Source organism: Papilio polytes, unplaced genomic scaffold, assembly GCF_000836215.1.
Source record: "Papilio polytes unplaced genomic scaffold, Ppol_1.0 DF820889.1, whole genome shotgun sequence".
Taxonomy (NCBI): Eukaryota; Metazoa; Arthropoda; class Insecta; order Lepidoptera; family Papilionidae; genus Papilio; species Papilio polytes.
This window is the reverse complement of record NW_013528315.1, coordinates 727,904-745,270: the sequence shown is the minus strand read 5'-3', so window position 1 is coordinate 745,270 and position 17,367 is coordinate 727,904. Positions and strand designations below refer to the sequence as shown.

The 17,367-nt window shown below is 34.2% G+C and overlaps 1 protein-coding gene across 1 annotated transcript in view; it reads right to left on the bottom strand.

The window, feature by feature from the left end:
* LOC106110075 overlaps window positions 1-14,907 on the bottom strand; it is a 38,836-nt gene extending 23,929 nt beyond the window's left edge. The window contains exons 1-5 of the mRNA XM_013291762.1: window positions 14,887-14,907; window positions 13,954-14,161; window positions 7,328-7,643; window positions 5,855-5,958; window positions 2,034-2,128 (exon numbers count right to left, since the gene is read on the bottom strand). Of these exons, the coding sequence (XP_013147216.1) occupies window positions 2,034-2,128; window positions 5,855-5,958; window positions 7,328-7,643; window positions 13,954-14,161; window positions 14,887-14,907 (744 nt within the window). The remainder of the gene's footprint in view (window positions 1-2,033; window positions 2,129-5,854; window positions 5,959-7,327; window positions 7,644-13,953; window positions 14,162-14,886) is intronic.
* Window positions 14,908-17,367: the final 2,460 nt, after the last annotated feature.

Genomic DNA, 17,367 nt, shown 5'->3' with positions numbered 1-17,367 from the left:
ATTAAAATAAACCTATTTTCTCTTTAAATTTTTCGATTGCCATCTTTTGATGAAGAATATCTAAGACCATCTGAGAGCGTCGGTGGCTCAGTGGTTTAAACACTTGACTTGTAAACTACAAGTCTTGTGTTCGAATCCCGTCATGTACCAATGTAATTTTAGATTTTTCGAATTTTCATATGTACACAATTTACCCGACGTTCTTACGGTGAAGGAAAGCATCGTGATGCAACCTGCACATATCGGTGAAGATATGTGTGAAGTCAACCAACTCGCACTGGGCCAGTGTGGTTGTCTATGGCCTAGTCACCCCTTAATTAGGGGAGGCTCCGAGCCCCTCGGTGGGGACGTATAGTGAGCTGGTTATGATGATCTAAGACCATCATTTGCACCATATTATGAAAACCTTTAAGCCACATCAAAGGTTTGCTGTGGTTATTTGAAGAGCTCCCCTGACTGGAGTGAATCAATATCTTAAGATCTCAACCTCAGACAAGATCTACACTAGCGCTATTGTAGTTGCGGAAAACGAAACCCTTACAACCAACTAACCTGTAACTGAATGGAAGATGTACAAAAGAGTAAGTTAAGAACAAGCTTAACAGTATCCTTGACTTGCAACCCTAGGGTTGCCTATAGACGGTCTGAGTGTTAGTTTTTGTTTTTTATTACAATACCTCAGACCTCTCCTACTTCATCCTATTCCCGTATGGTCAGCGTTTTCGTCCTCCAGCTAACTCTATCATTCGTCATCTCAGTCATCACTCCCTTTTTTGATCATGTCACCTTTTACACAATACATTCATCTCACTGTAGATCTACCTTTACCGGTGTACTCCACACTCTGATAACCTTTTTGTTAATAAAATGTTACAGTATCTCTAAAAACCTAATTTAATCAAGCAAAAGAGTATGAGTTATTCGTCTCATTAAGTATTAACGATCAATTGGCATGTTTTGAAGTGGAGGGGCGTTTGGCTCGGCGGTCCCTCGCGGGAAATCAACCGTCGACGTTCGACGCCTCTAGAGTGCATTAGTACAATACTTTACGAGCGAATGCCACTTTTACTGTCTATACTGACGCTTCGTGTTCCATCTGTCTATTCATCTATCCTTATTGATGAAAATATTGCGATTATAGAAAAATTGCGCACTAGTGAACATACATAAAAAAAAAACTATTTGATTTTTATATTGTAAAATATTTTAAATCAGCTAATAAGAGATTACCATTTTGATAAGGCCTTCCCATAGTGTAGATTATAATCTATGCTTAATAATTAAATTACTCTTACTACGTTAGTTTTTTTATTATTTTTGGGAATAAGAATTTGAAGTTATGTAATCAGAAACATAGACAAGTTAACACGTATGTACGCGGTATGTAGGTTTATGAGGAACGTAGTCAATAAATGCATCTATAATGAGGTTAGTGCAATGGGATCTGAGCAGATTAGATTCGGAATTGGAAATTGATCAGATGAACGGATAATTAATTTTAGGCGGTATACCAATCGTCAACCGTAAACCGAGTACTGTTCCTAGTTACAATCAACACTTATAGATGTAACTACCTATGTTATTACAAAACAAATAATTAGAGTTTAAATACTTTAATTTTAATATTACATATAGCGTTAGATAAAGTAAATATTTAAATATTGAATTATTTGTATATTACACGCTGTATTTATGATGATTAAAAAACCATAAATACTCGTATCATAAAGAATTTCCTAATCCAGTTTATTAGGTATTAAAGTTTATTTCTGGTGTAGAAAGTGAGAAATTTATGTGACGATGGAACCTTGTTCCAGTCCAAACTCCTAACCATAAACAAACTCTATTATTATTATCCTAAAACTGGTAAATACATTAGCTACTCTTACTTAAGAATAGTGATAATTTTTTCTAACATTATGATTGAAAAAGTGGAACCCGGATGACCGCCATATACGGAATTTAAAATTGCTTAATGGATAGAAATAGGGCGTACACACTTAGTTTATACGGTATTGTATTGAGGTACTTACGTGGTGTATAATATCGGTAGCAGCATAGAAACTTTCGTGGGGGTCCGGTCGTCGCATCATGTAGGGTCGTGGAAACTCGTTCTCCTCGTAGATTTCTGATGAACAAATACATACATTATTATCTTTAGAAATCATGCTAATATTATAAATGCGAAAGTTTAGATCGATGGATGTTTGTTAGAGTTTGTAGCCTAAACGGCTGTACGGATCTCGATGAAATCTGGTATAGATATAGAGTATAGTCTGGTAGAACACATAGGCTACTTATGTTTTTATTTCACGCGCACGGAGTCGCGGGCATAAGCTAGTTATTTATAATATTAAAATATTTGTTCGTAATCGTATCGTAAAATGGTGTCTTGAATATATTGAAAGAAGCATAACTTTAAAAAGTTTTCCTAACTATTTTCTAAAATACTACTAGACGGGCCATTATCCTGCGCCGAGGGCGCATCATCTTTTCAATATGGCGCCTGAACAATGGCCGCCTTCCCGACCGGACTTCCGGCCGCCGTAACGAGCACACCCTATCTTACAGTTTTCTTTACAATGTTATCTAATGTCCGTATTCAATAATTTAAGGTGCGTTTGTTGAATTAGCGCTGAATTCTTAAACACGGTACCTTTTGAAGTGGTTTTCTTTTCAAAATAACATTGCTCTCTTAAGCATTTTACTATGCTTAAAACTGAATATGAATTTTTACCATACAATGAAAAAAGAAAAATTATCAAGACCTGTTTGTGAAAAATATATTCTTCGATGGTTCAATACTGACACCGCATTGCAGGTGTTGAAGTTATTCCGCCAAATTAAAGCTAAACATTTTAACCCATATTCTGAGTAACATCAAATTTACTGTTAAAATATCTGCCGCTCGGCTCCATTCATTGAACAAAAGATTTGGAATAAGAAATCTTAAAAGATTTCTTGATTCATCTCCGTTCTTTAGGATACTTTAATTTAGCGCTTTCCTTTCAAAATTCTGAGTATTGTTTCGTTTTCATCAGTAGACAGTAATAGTTTGAAAGATGGTATGAAAGTAAAGAAGGTATACAGTATATTTTTGTAGACAAACATTTTAAAAATCAATATTCTAGATGTGGTAATTAATTTATTAAAAAAGGAAATTTTTCACTGTATTTCAGTTAAATTTGCCTTCCTGTTGACGTTTTAATAATTAGTCATGAAATAATGCATTAAGAAGACAACGTCAGGGTAATTTCTCTCCGAGGTAGCAGCTGCACAGACCATGGAAAATAAACTGAGTACGTCATAAAATAAGTTCGTTGCCTACAAAATGGGCCGATTAGCGCACTCACGTCATTAATTAAGTTGACTAAGCCTCGGTACAGCCACTCCGACCCCACCTGATATTAATAAAATAAAATGGACCCGCCCGTTCTGTTTACGGAGGTAATGCTCCAAATATTAAAAGATGAAACGCGCGGAACAATTAGCCTGTTCAAAATTAAAATTCATCTTCGTAAATTAATCACGCGCCTATGTGCTGTGTTTTGTTATAATTATTTTTTTAATTAATATAAAAGGCTCTTTGAAAGTTGTTCAAAGAACATTTTTTGATAACAAAAAAAGAATTATCTTAACCTGAAAAAGCTTTAGAAAATTCCAAATGTGTAATGTTAATTATTTGCAATATAACCAGGTAGGGTACCTGGTTATATTGCAAATAATAAAGTTTATTAATTCTATTTTATAGACACTTTCATTCTATTATCATTAACATACCATCAAAAATGTGAGGTTAAAATAATTTTAAAACTATATTAAAATGATTACAAGTCTAGAATAGCAGGCCATGGAATACTTGAAAATATTTTCAAAGTTTCGATTTGCTTTCGCGACCTTAGTAAGTGCTTACGCGGCAACAAATTCCTAGTGTAAAGTAACAAACTGGGGCCAAGTGCGGGGCACTAGAAAACCTAACGAGTGCAGCCGAGGGGCGGTGAAGTGTTTAGCGGGCTAAGTAGCGTCGCTCCTAACCGCTCGAAAAGATCGCAAAGACGTCTCGGTCCGGGATTAAAGTGGGATTTTCAATTTGTAAATAACCTAACGTTGATTAGTTCAGGAAATTGCTTAAACTTACCTTACTTTAAAGTCTATTTTTAAAGTTTCATCCCGTTTACTTTAATTTAAACTAAAATCCATTAACAGATTAAGAAATTACTTCATCTAATGAAAAGATTTTTTAAATAAAAAATCCATCAATAATAAAAAATAACTACTCAATGTGAAAATGTGTGCAAAATATCGTGTAACAGGAGCACTAATCAAAAGCTACAGCATACTAGATTACAATGAAAACAACTGCGGGCAGATTGTGCACTCACTGTACTGAACGAACACAAAACCGGGTACTTCCCGGGGCTTGTTTGCTGAGCAAAAAAATAGCCTCCAGTATGTTCATTTGTGAAGACATTGTTTACAATGCGAGGGGAGGTCATTTAGTTACACCCAAAGGCTATTTGAGAATTTTAAAATTTTTGGAGGTTATTTTTACAGTCCGAAAAAAACTTAATTAAACATCAAAAGGAAAAATACAAAGGACTGATACAGTAGGCTTCCTCGTATTAGACAATTAATTATAAGTAAGTGCTCCACAAAGACTTGATAAAACTCATAGAGAGTTAATGTTTTTGTAAGGTTTACATCTTGCGATATACCTTTTGTTACTTATATATTTCTATTAACCTATGACATATCTAAACCATTATTAAAAAGAGGAAAGATTTGTATTTTTGTATGTATTGCAATAAATCTAAAACTACTGGGCCGATTTCAAAAGTTCTTTTACCAATAGAAAGCTACGTTGGCAGTCAGTAACATAGGTTATGTTTTTTTTATTTTTTTAATTTCAAGCGGGCGAAATCTCGAGCAAATAGTGTTATACAGGAAGTGATAGAAAAATATAATATTTGAAATAGGGATCGTGAAATTCATTTCTATTTGGTAAAAAGAATCAAAGAAAAACGTTTCTTTTGCCATCTTTAATGGAAGAAATAAATGTATGTTCTGAATATAGTACATCGTTTACAATTAACACTACTTGGAACTAGAATTGTATCGTTAAGTTAATAATACGAGTAATAGAAATCTGTTATAACATATGCTGTTTTATAATAAAACGGTTAATTATTTCTACTATTAACTGCTTTTATTTAGTCGATTTAAAGTTTAAAATTTTCCGTTTCATCGATTATTCCATAAATGCGAATGCGGGTAGCGTATGGCTCTATTGATACAACCTTTGTGTGCTTTCCTACCCATTGTGTGGGCATGGTTGGAGGAAATTTTTTACTTCATTCTTGATTGTCCAGATTAATCGCGGTTGTGTGCAATATAAAGCTTGATTGTTTGAATTGAACTATACTTTAATTTCGTACCATTTTGTTGTACTCATTAATGAAATCTAAGAAGCGCAACTGTTAATCTGTACTTGATTACGATGTTTAGAGTTGGTAGATACATATGCAATTTTTTGTTGTTCTAGTATTGTTTGGCTAAACTATCCTTTCTTCTGTATTGGACGAAATTATACAGAGTGTGCTATATTAGTTTAATACGGAAATTCAATGTGATATTAGATTTCTATATCTTATTTAACATTATAAATGTGAAATTTTGGATGGATGGATGTTTGTTTGTTAGATTTTGTATCCTAAACAGCTGAATGAAATTCGATGAAATTTGGCGAAGATGTGAAGGATAGTCTGAAGGAACACATAGGCTACTTTTTTTAAAATTCCACGCGGACATAGTTGCGGGTTAAACCTAGTAAATTGTAAAACTTTTTTTAACTTACCGTTATACTCGTTCTGATCGGGAACGTAGCGTTTATCACGGTGTCCTAGTGTTTCTTTCCATATGTTGTACGGCTCGCGGTAGTCCTCGTCAACTATAGCCGGTCTGTGAACAAATATTATTATCAGAATAAGAAAAGTCATAGTTACAATTATGCGCAAGCGATTATGATCATCTTATAACAATGTAAATAGTTATAAGTGCGTGTTAACACGTTCACTGCAGCAAGTAAAATTATAATTGATTTAGTGCGGCGGTGGGCCAAAATGCACCCCCAACGATATTTCCGCCAGTGCGTGGCAGGTCTTTCTAGACCCACCATGTACCATGTTTTATGTAATGTATACACCTAAAATAATCGTTTTGCACATAGTTTAGACATAGTTTTCTTAGTCAGTACCAGCTTAATACCGCGTCAGGTCGATATCGGCCTGTTACGCAGTGAACGTGTCAAATCTCCTTGCCTTTTATATATCAGTTTATGACACCATGTTGGATTTCGAGGCATTTAACAAATAATTAAAATAGATATGTATTTGCAAGTGCCTATATTATTGCATACATGTTAAGATGGTTAAGTGAAGACTTTATTAAGGGGTCATTTTTATTGACCATTAATTTTCATGATTAATTGAACATTAGGAGTTAATAACAAATTAATTAGTTGGATGGAGATTTAACGGAATTCTGAACAACGTGGTAGAGATAAAAGTAGTTTGCGCGACATATTTTGTACACATAATTTATTTTTATAAAGGCCAAAGAACACACAATTAATATTATTAAAATTACTGAACATTAAAATAGATTCTTTAAAGGTAATGTTAACGTAGAATTGATCGATGTGTGTAGTTTGGAATTTATTTATTGTTACATACAATGATTACTCTGAGTTATAAAAAATTACACATTTATATATACGATGCATATTTGCTTAGAAGACACTTGCACAAATTATTAAATAGGTAAATATGGAGGTTAAAATTGAAAAAGTTCCAAATTAATCATTTTAAATGTCTGTATTTTATTATTCATTAAATGTACCTGGAATGAATCGCAATATAAAAATCAAAATTTTAATTGTCTTGTAGAATATGTTAGTATCTTTAATGCATTTGTTATGAACAAGGCTACGGATGAAAGTATAAACATTGGTTAGGATGCGATAGATCGACAGCTTCTAGATGAGACATTGTTGGTAGCTTTCCAACGTATTTACCGCGCAAAATGTTTTATTATGGAACTTTATAGAGCTGTTAATGTTACGCTATTGTAGATATTTATGAAGTTGTTGTTACAAATGTAAATAAAAAAATTGAACCTGAAAAAATTAAAAAACCGCTCAGTACAAGTGATGCAACTGCTCTGGTGCGATTCATATGTTATTTTAATGTTATGTATGTTTACTTACATTACCTCTTTGATATTTACAATATCTTTACAAAATATAAAATGTAAATCAAACATTATTTACCGTAACATGTGTATCGGAGGGCAGTTAGCTAGCGCCAGCGCAAGTCGCGGTGTTCGTCTATTATTTCTGGCAGAATTCCCATTTCTTAGCGACGGACAAAAAGGTTTTTTCATCAAGTTAGAAATCCTTCTTCTAACGCGTTTCGTGAGAAGGACCGCAGTTGTAGCAATGAATGCACCGCCACCAACAAGAGCGCCGCAAGCGATACCAACAGACGTTCGAGAAGTGTTGTTTCTTTTCTTTCTTGAAGCTGGTGGAATGTCTGTGCGATAGTATTCGTCTAGGTACTCAGTAGAAGAATTGAGGATAGTCGGTGCTGTGGACAAAAACATTTTTTTTAATTTAATAATAGTTACTAGTTATTTAATGTACTCTAAGAGAGAGCGCACACCTTTGAATGAACTATTGCAAAACTAATGCGCGATTGTCAATTGTCAATTGCCAATTCAACTGTTTAGTAGCACAGCTAAAAATGAAGTAGTTTGCGCACCTCCATATAAGCTCATAGGAATCGAAGCACGACTAAACAATTGGGGGATAGGTTAGTCAGAGGTGTGCGCGCACTAAATACTACATGATTTATCTTTAACACTGTCAAAGTGTTTTTGTAATCCCAACAAAACAATGTTGACTACAATTCTATTTGAAGGAGATATCTGGATGAACGTGTTAAAGAGATTACTGGCTGCGTAACTAAGGAGTAAGCGCTCGTGCGCGGTAAAGGAGTGTAAACCTTACATAAGAGTAAGACAATGGACATGAAATGAATAGGTGTCGAGCGCAAGGCTAATTGTCCCTAAACAATGGAACACGAGACCCGTTCAAAGTCAGACTGTTTTGTGTCTCCATCACTCAGTGCAAACCGTAAGCAATTTGATTTGTACCCATCTACTAACTTCCGTTGTTCACGTAACACAATTAGTTTACTTAAAATATACCTTGCAGGCTTTAAATTTTTAATTCGCGTTGTTCTTGTCCGTCCTATTACAGTTTGTTTACTTAATTAAATCTCGATTTATGTAAAGTGGTGACAAGAAAATGTTACGAATAGATTATTTTCCAAGTATACGTATAGACGTGTGGTAAATCTTTGTTATTATTGCATGTAATTTTTTTATAACGTAATAATATTTGGAGTTGGTTAATAAATTATGAAGTCAAATGTAATCCTAGACTAAAGAATGTCGGTCGAGTTTAAAGTAGTTATATTTTAAGCCGTGCATAAACTAAAGCTGGCGAAAGTCATATGTTACTGTGTCAAACTGTTAAAACTAGGTCTAAACCTAAACCGAGGTGTGAGCGTATGGCGGAGTGCCAGTATAATACTGAGTGGGTGCCAAGAGTCAGTTAATTCCGTGCTAATTTCTAATTGCGTTTAGGCAGACTCTTGCCTTGGGTCAACAGTGACTCGTCGATAGAATAAAATGTTTTGTTAGGTTTTAAAAGACGAATGGATCGGTTCATGAAATGCGTTTCTGAACTATGTAACTTGAGTGTTCCTGCGGTGAAACTTAGATCAACCTAACACTAATGAATCACTAAGTTACGACAAAATAAATGGAAACTTCAGCAACCCAGAATAAATGGTTAACTATACTCCATATTTTTCTGATGTTAAAAATCTAAGAAATCGTTTTTTGTAATTTGTTATGTCTTGTAAATTTCAATTGACTACAATTTTTATAATTGATTATTTTTTTATAACAACTTTTAAGTTCTTGACGAGGAAAATATTAAGAAAGGTAGGTTAATAACATTCATAATTCCTTTGGTAAATGAACCGGCGAAGAACTAAATCCTAGACGAGCGGCTAAGCCTCGAGGATTGGTGGGTCATCGTTGAGACAAGTTAAGTACAACTTAAGCAAGCTTAATAAACTTTGGATCAAAGATTACCTGACCTATATCTTTGTTGTTTGTTTTTGTAAATTATTAATTAGACTATTCTATTAAATAAAATTTCATAGTTTTTATAACATTGAAATATTTTTATGTATTCATTTATTCATATTAGGCTTTTCAACATAATTACATGATTTTATATTGATTTATTTCTTGTCTCAGTAATCTAGACAGATCTTCCTATTATTTGGTCTAAGTACTACGTAAGTACTAAATTTTCATTTTAAAGTCACAAACCAAGTCGAGAGAGAAAATTGATTATAAGTTTTTCGCATTTCCTACTCTGACATACGCGAGTAACATTTCTTGTTATTGAATTTCGATTTATGTTTAGTCACCTGAGAACGAAAAGTGTTCGGAAGTTTATATTGTCAAGTTTCCCTGATTGTATGATGAAAACTACTAGAGTTCGATAATTTTAAGATGTAAATACACTAAAGCATTTTAATGAATTTAATTAATTTTTAAAAGTATCATCTTACGTACTTTTTGTGTTTATAAACTAACTGTTGCCCGCGTCTTAATCTGCGCGGAATTAAAAAAAATAGTTTTATTAGTAGTTCTTTAGATACGTAGTAAGAATATATTCATCCAAACTTTCTTATTTTTGACCGACTTCCCAAAAGAAGGAGGTACTCATTTCGTCTGTATGTTTTTTTTTTTATTTCACACAGTTAGTAAGATTTTTTCTATAAACAAAAATCTTTAAAAAAAACAATAAACGTAGTTATTCCAAGAGTTTATTAAACGAATAATGTATAACGCAATACTCGCAGTGAGCAAGGAATGCGGTTTACACGACTGCGGCACAGCTTATGAGGGTTAATGAAGTAAATTCTATACCCAAGCGTACGGTTGCTTATGCGATTTGATATGTACAGTACAAATAATATTCTACGCTTTAGAATGTAAACGTATCATTTCTATTCCTATTGTTTTCGTTCATCTATACTATTATAATAAAGCGTAAACACACACTTCTTTCTTGCCTAAGATGTCAGCAATTACAGCATAGTTTTGAATAATTATTTTTGTAAAACAAGCCGTACACTTACGTCACGCTTTAGGCTATATGCTTTCACGCTATTAAACTTAGGGGGTAAATATCTTGACTTATGACTACTTGAATATTTGACGAAAAACGATCGTTTATCTAGCGCTTGAGACATGAAAATCCTCCTATTATCCAATGTTTCAAAGGAACTCGATAAAAAACTCGAATTATTAAGTTTCGAACAACTTTGAAAGTTAAAAGGATTATAAAATACTCGTGAAACGGCTACGTCGATAAGGCTAACGAAGTGCCAGCCAAGCGGGATGTTCAGAATTTGATTCCGGGCCAAGTGAAGCCAACTTCCTCCACGTGTTTAACAAGACTCGAGTTCCGTGGCTTATGTTTTTAGCTTAAGTTCGTTTCATACTTTTTAATAAGGTAAGTGAACGTTCCAAATTGATAATAACGATGGAAACTTTTCCCTTTTTATGCGGGGGAACAAAAAGCGACTTTTCTATAAGCGCTTGTATTTATACGAGGATTTCCTCGTTCCTCGAACAATGGCTCTGTTAAACTAAACAATACTGGTGTGTGTCACTTTGTGTGGAAAAATTATAACAGGAACAAAAAAAAATCAAACCTCCGACAGTGAAAAAGGAAACGTTTAGCTTTGGGCGTCTTTTACTTAGTCTGGGCGATTACACTGAGACGCGTAGGGTACCTACCTAGGTTTGTTAGTGTGGACTTGCGGGAAATGAAAATTTTTCCCAACATTAAAAAAAAATGAAAACGATTGGACAGAACGAGAATTGTCTCGTTGACTTAAAAATGTTCAGAAGTTTATTATTTGAAAGATCAACAAAAAAAAAATCTGTGTTAACGAAATTTCTTCAAATGTATTTAAGTAAGTTCTCTTCCGATATTTATGGTGAGTTACTTACTATTTTTTTTGTGTCAATTTTTAATTTTTTCAACAATAAGCAATCATTTTGATTCTTAACTTATAGGAGCATTTTCATGAACAGGGGAATATTTAAAAAATGTGAAATTAAAAAAAAAATAACACGTAGCGAACATGGAACCAATCTTCCGCTATGAGAGCACTAATTAACACTACAACTATAGGAGCAAACGTATAATAAAAAAAAAAAACGGAATTGTTTAAACTATGCTTTTGTAACTATTTACGAGAAAAATCAAATAAATGTAAATCGTTCTGTCCTCCAAGAGGAACATAAGTCAGATAAATGCAAAGCAATAGAATCGAATTCGTTCGAAGTTTATAAACGATTGCTATTAAAAGTGTGCAGGCAATTTTAGAATGGGACATTTTTTTGCACAGCGTGCACCATAAATGTGTCCAGGTATGTAGATCACTTGTATCATTAATTTTGCAGGGACCGAGGCCCGCGCAATTGGATAAATTACAAAAACACATCGCACAATAATTCACGTTCCATCGTTCGCGTAACATACAAAACGATAGATTTTATTTGTTTTTGTTCAACGTTCGCTATGTTTTTCTGTATCGCTATCGACACTTTTGAAGTTAAGGTTTCAAAAATGTAACATTCAACTGTTTTTATTAGCTGGTTTCGGTGTTTTATTGTTAGTTTGTTTAAAATAGTTAATTATTTAATTTAAACGACCTAACGACAATATTTTTTAAAGCTATTTATAATAAAAAAAATCGGCCAAGAATTTGTAAGCTATTTCTATAAAAACAAAAATACAAATCTTTACTCTTAATAATATTAATATAGATTTAAATTCGATTAAGATAATCATTTAGTTATAAGGACATTAGGAAATTAATATTTTGTTATTATAGCTGCAAGTAAAGTTATTTAGAAATCTTAGATGAATAAATTTATTTAATACTACATGTGCCCATACGGCTTCATCCGCATGATATTATAAAAAAATATTTGATTGTTTCCATTTATCAAATTCTCGATTGCAAATGTCAAAATAACAATTGCCTTACTATGGCAATCTTACTTCTTTGATGTTGGCAGTAGCTTATGGTCTCTTTCCCATGTTAGGGTTTTTATCCAATTTATTAACCTCCTAAGTTTAATAGCGTGAAGACATACAGTCTAAAGCGTGAAGTTAGTGTAGGGGTTTTTATTATAAAAAGGATTATTCAAAAATATGCTGTAATTGCTGACATCTTAAGCCACAAAGAAGTGTGTGTTTACGCTTTATTATATTAGTTTAGATGATTTTATTCTAGGGTAATGCTGGTTTTATATTAGAGTTACGTTCCATATTGTAGACTAAATATCGTAGTATTTGGGATTAGTTTTACTGTGGTATAGCGAGGTCACTCGGTGCAAGCTAAGCTGTATTATATTAGGCAGTACCAGCTGTGCCGTGTAAAAGCCCCACATATTGCACGGTTTCGTTGTAACGTTTTAATTTATTGCATTGTACACGTTTTTGTAGTTATAGTACAAGTTAAGTTAAGATCTAATAATAACAGTATTACAAAAGTTAAAACAACATTTAATAGGCGTTTATTTTGAAGTTACAATTCTTAAAAAGTAGAAATTTTGTTTTTCGACTGTAAACAGATTACATTCTAAAATTTAGAATTCACTTCTTGTAATAGTTAGTCGTTTAATTAAAATTTATCAGCATAATAAATTTCTAAATAAGATAACATAATCTCTTCATAAGACACTAACAGCTCCGAGAAACCATGTCTATATTCTAGTTTGTAGTATGCATCTGTGTAAGATGTCTGCGCCATGTGGCCGTCGCGTCGTATAGAGAGGGTGGTTTCATCTTCAAAGCGTTCCCGATATTAATTAGTCAGGATACATCTATCAGATCATAACGTTGGCGCGCCCCGACTCCAACGTCCCGACACGCAACCAAACAATAAGGAAAGGGGATTTATCAAGATCAAAGATTTGCTTTAGTAACGATTTCCTCATTTACCGCCAATCAATTTATCACTTATTAAAGGGCGATTTTTGCGTAAGGAGTGCCGGATTAATTAGAGAAAGATAAAATTTGTGAAATAGCTCGAAGGCTCTGTTCATTGTAGATAAGGTTCGATGAGGCGTAATGGATCTATTAATTTACCCCCAGGCCTCTGGTAATCCAATATTTCTGTTTTTTTTTTAACGAGAAAAAGTATCCAATCGTATTTATAAACATTCTTTATAAACTTTTTTAAAGTCCTACAATTTGTTACGAAGAATAATTTGCACGTGTAAAACATTTTGATTAGATAAACCGTTTCGGACTTCCTTCTACGGTTTCGGGATGTTTATTTCGGGAATTGAGTGCTGATTGGACCAGCGCGGAACGAGTTGGGAACGAATCTCAAATAAATTACCTTCAGTTAGATTGATTTATTATGAACGAAGCGAAATTAAATTTGCTTAATATTTTGCTTAAGAAGATTGTTCTTTACTTCCGTAATAGTTTAATTATTGGTACATAGTTGTTTGTCTTATTTTTTTTTTACGTGAAAATTATCGTAAATTCATGCTAAATTATTTAACTTTTATATTTTGTGACAGTTAACAGATAGTTGATATAAAAGTAGTCAAAGTTATGAAGTTTGTTTTGAGGAAATTGACAAGGCAGGGCGGTCTTCATATATTATTAACTAACTTCGAACAGTTTATTAAGATTGACAGCATCTCCGATACAGTTACAAAGTTCGATATTGAATAGTGGTCAATAGCATTAGATTAGAACTAAGAATAACTTACCCGACTTGAACGTGACTTCGCTGATTAGTATCCATTCATGTTGGAACTTGAACTTTAGCATGATATGCCTCGCGGTGCGGTTTTCCAAGTCGATATGGATAATACGCGCGTGTTCTGACACTCTGTCTTGCTTCGGTTCGTATGATATAAAATCCTCCTGCCAACGTTCGCCTTCAAGAGAGAAGTATACTTCTGCTTCTTTGAAGAGCTGCAAAAGAAACATAACATTGAAAATACGAACCAGTGTAGCCTAAGATTACAATAAACAGTTATTTTTTTTAAATAATCACGAGCTATCTGTAGCCTGTTATCTGTAAATCGAATGTTTTTCTATTAAATAAAGACCGTTTTTTAATCTTTAATTTCGTGGTAAATTGTACAAACATGTTGAAACAATAGCGATGCTATTTCGACCGCGCATCGAACATTTTAAAGTTACTAAAGAAACAAGATAAAACGGCAAAATGGAAAAATTTCACCGAGCTCAACATCCAACGTTTTGTTGTAACGGACTCGGATGAAAATTACTTCGGTAATAAAAACCCGAGCGAATGCAACATGCAGCCGCCCGCAGCGGTAACACTGTTCCCTGTTACGGTCGCTGCACTACCTAAAGTCTAAAATCACGTAGCGAATTCTTAAGCCAATATGTTTCGTTGCCTAGTCCACGAAATGTCGTTCCGCAAGCGAATAACGACCTTACGGTTTTTCTATCACGTAAAATAATATAACGTTGTTTCCTGTTAGAAATTTCCTTTAATAGAAATTCACTCTTGGTCAGGAAAGACCGAGAGAAATTTGGTACTAAAACGGGATGATAGATCTACCGGTATGACTAAAGAGAATGTACATAAAAAACGTATATTTTAGTCTAAGGTTTTTAACACATTTAAGACAAAAAAACAGTATCTTAGATAAATTGTAAAACATTACCTGTACGTCTTTGGTGAACATGTTGTTAGTGTGAATGTCCACAAAAAACATAATCCTGGTATCGCTGAAGTTGAACGTCAGGTTCACTTCGTCATCGATCAACATCGATTTATTCCATCCCACCCAGCGGGAGCCTGTAATATACCGCCAATGTCATCAAACGTTTCAAATGCACCTACTTTACATCTAATCCAACAAACAGAAAAATGTTTGCTAAATCCTTGATGATATTACCTGTAGTGTCATCAGGGTCTGGCAGTTCGAAGTCATTAGGGCCGGTGTAAGAATCTGTTATTTGCCCTAATCCATCAAACATTCGTCCGCCACGTATGACACCATCGTAAGACAAGTCTTCAAACTTGGCACCACCGGTCATAGACTGCATATCCCCGCCCTTAGGCGCAGAGTAGGCAATGATAGCCTCTGTAGAAACATAGAAATTATGAATAGGCCTCCAAGAGGCGGATTTCGCTCAGTATGCGCAAAGAATCAACAAACATTCGCTTTAAGAATTCGCATTGCTACGTCCCCGGGGCAACGCCAGCAATGGTCGCATTATCATTATAACACTTACGTTTCCAGAGACAGCCATACAATTCGACACGCATGCAAGCGGTCCTGGGATGATCAGCAAACGGCAGAAACCGCACTTTGGACGCTACGAACGGAGCCTCCAGTATAGATTTGTGCGGAGTATAGGTGTTTACGTTTCCGGGAATAAGCTGAAAATATTTTTTACGCTACAGTAAAATGTAAAAAATAATAACTTTAAATCTGTTCTAATAAGATTTAAAAGGACTATAAGATTGACTATTAACTGAGACGTGATTTGCGCGTAGTAACTATTTATGTTGTTCAAAGGAAATATTAATTATTTTAATTTATTGTAATTAAAGGGTACATTAATTTTTAGTATTGATAATCTGTGAGAGTTACGAATCGACGCAAGTTTCACGTTGCCCGACGCAACGGGACTAATTTTATATAGGGGAATCGTGTCCTCGTAACCCAAGCCAAGCTCCATAATCTTATGTTCTACAAATAGTAAGATAACCGCAGTATTGTGTATATATCTAAAATGCTATTACTAAACCTAGCTTGCTAGATTATGAAATTTAATTTATGTATGCTGATAAATTAGTATGCAACAATTCATGTGTATTACCGTTGAATTCCACTCACGTAACACCTTGTGTTAACATTAATATAAAACATAGATTACTATAGGTATGTATACAAATTTCACGGCAGTGGAACTTACGTCAGAAATACGTTACGGAACTTTTTGCTTCTGATTAACGCTTTGAGATTGTCAAGCTACTGGACGTTTTGACGCCCTTTTTGGGGGCGAAAACACGTTTGAGGGTGGCCGTTTGAAGTCGACTTTGTGTTTAAGTTGCATTAAGGTGGTTAGCTCTATCCTTTGATCTAGCAATACATCGTTGTGAAGTTGACATGTTAAAATTGCTATAATCGCTTAGTGAATTTGACAGCTGACAAGATCATCCTGTTATTAATCGCGGTGGAAATAATGCTTTTATCTTTACAGTTTGTTGCATGCAAGTGAGTGACGTAAAATTAATGGGCATTTCTAAGGGAGAATTTTGTAAGTTAACCAAATACAGTTGTGTATTGTTTATTATTGATACGTACTCGTAACATGTGCTTGTGAATATTGTTATAAATTTAAAAGTTAACCTGTTCCTACTAAATTAGAAAAATTGAAATTTAACTTATCTATACAATATGTAGGTGTGCAATGTTTTCATACTTACTCTGCTTCCGTTGAAGTCTTGATACTTGGCCCAGCGATTGAGCGAGTCTCGCCAGAACTCTAATGAGTAGCTCTCGACGAACTCCACCCCAATGGAGTTAGCAAATCTGCCTTGGGACTCAGTTGCTGTTATCAAGTATTCATCGTGTAAGTCTATTTCTAGGTATTGGTGGCTTCTCGAATTGATCAGGCCATTGGGGCACCACGCACCGCCCCGGATTTCGGTGCGAATCCTAAACAACAAACATAGATTGTATCAAAATTAAGTCGCTATGTCTTTAGATATCTAATTGGTCTATGAAAATAAAATAAAACAAATAACTAAATACTTAAATTTGATAACAACATGGCAATTTACATCGTCTATCTATCGGTTTACATTGTTTAATTAACAAAACCTGTTTTCAAAGTAACGTATAAACAGAGTTGAATTTAGAAAGTACGGTAATGGTCTAGTACTGCATTTGTCAACATGAATAGAGAAGGCGGTCGTAACATTAGAATATCTGTAGTGGAATCTCATCACAGGCGCGGCGCGATGGGCAACCTGCGCTAATCGCATAATTAAGGTGACTTTCTCTTAGTCCTTGGCCCAATAAACTGAAACGTATTTTGATAACAGTATTCGTCTCACTCTACTATATGTCTCACTCTTTAGTCAGTCAAGTCCCGAAAGGCTTTTGTTGGATCACAATCGCACTAGATTC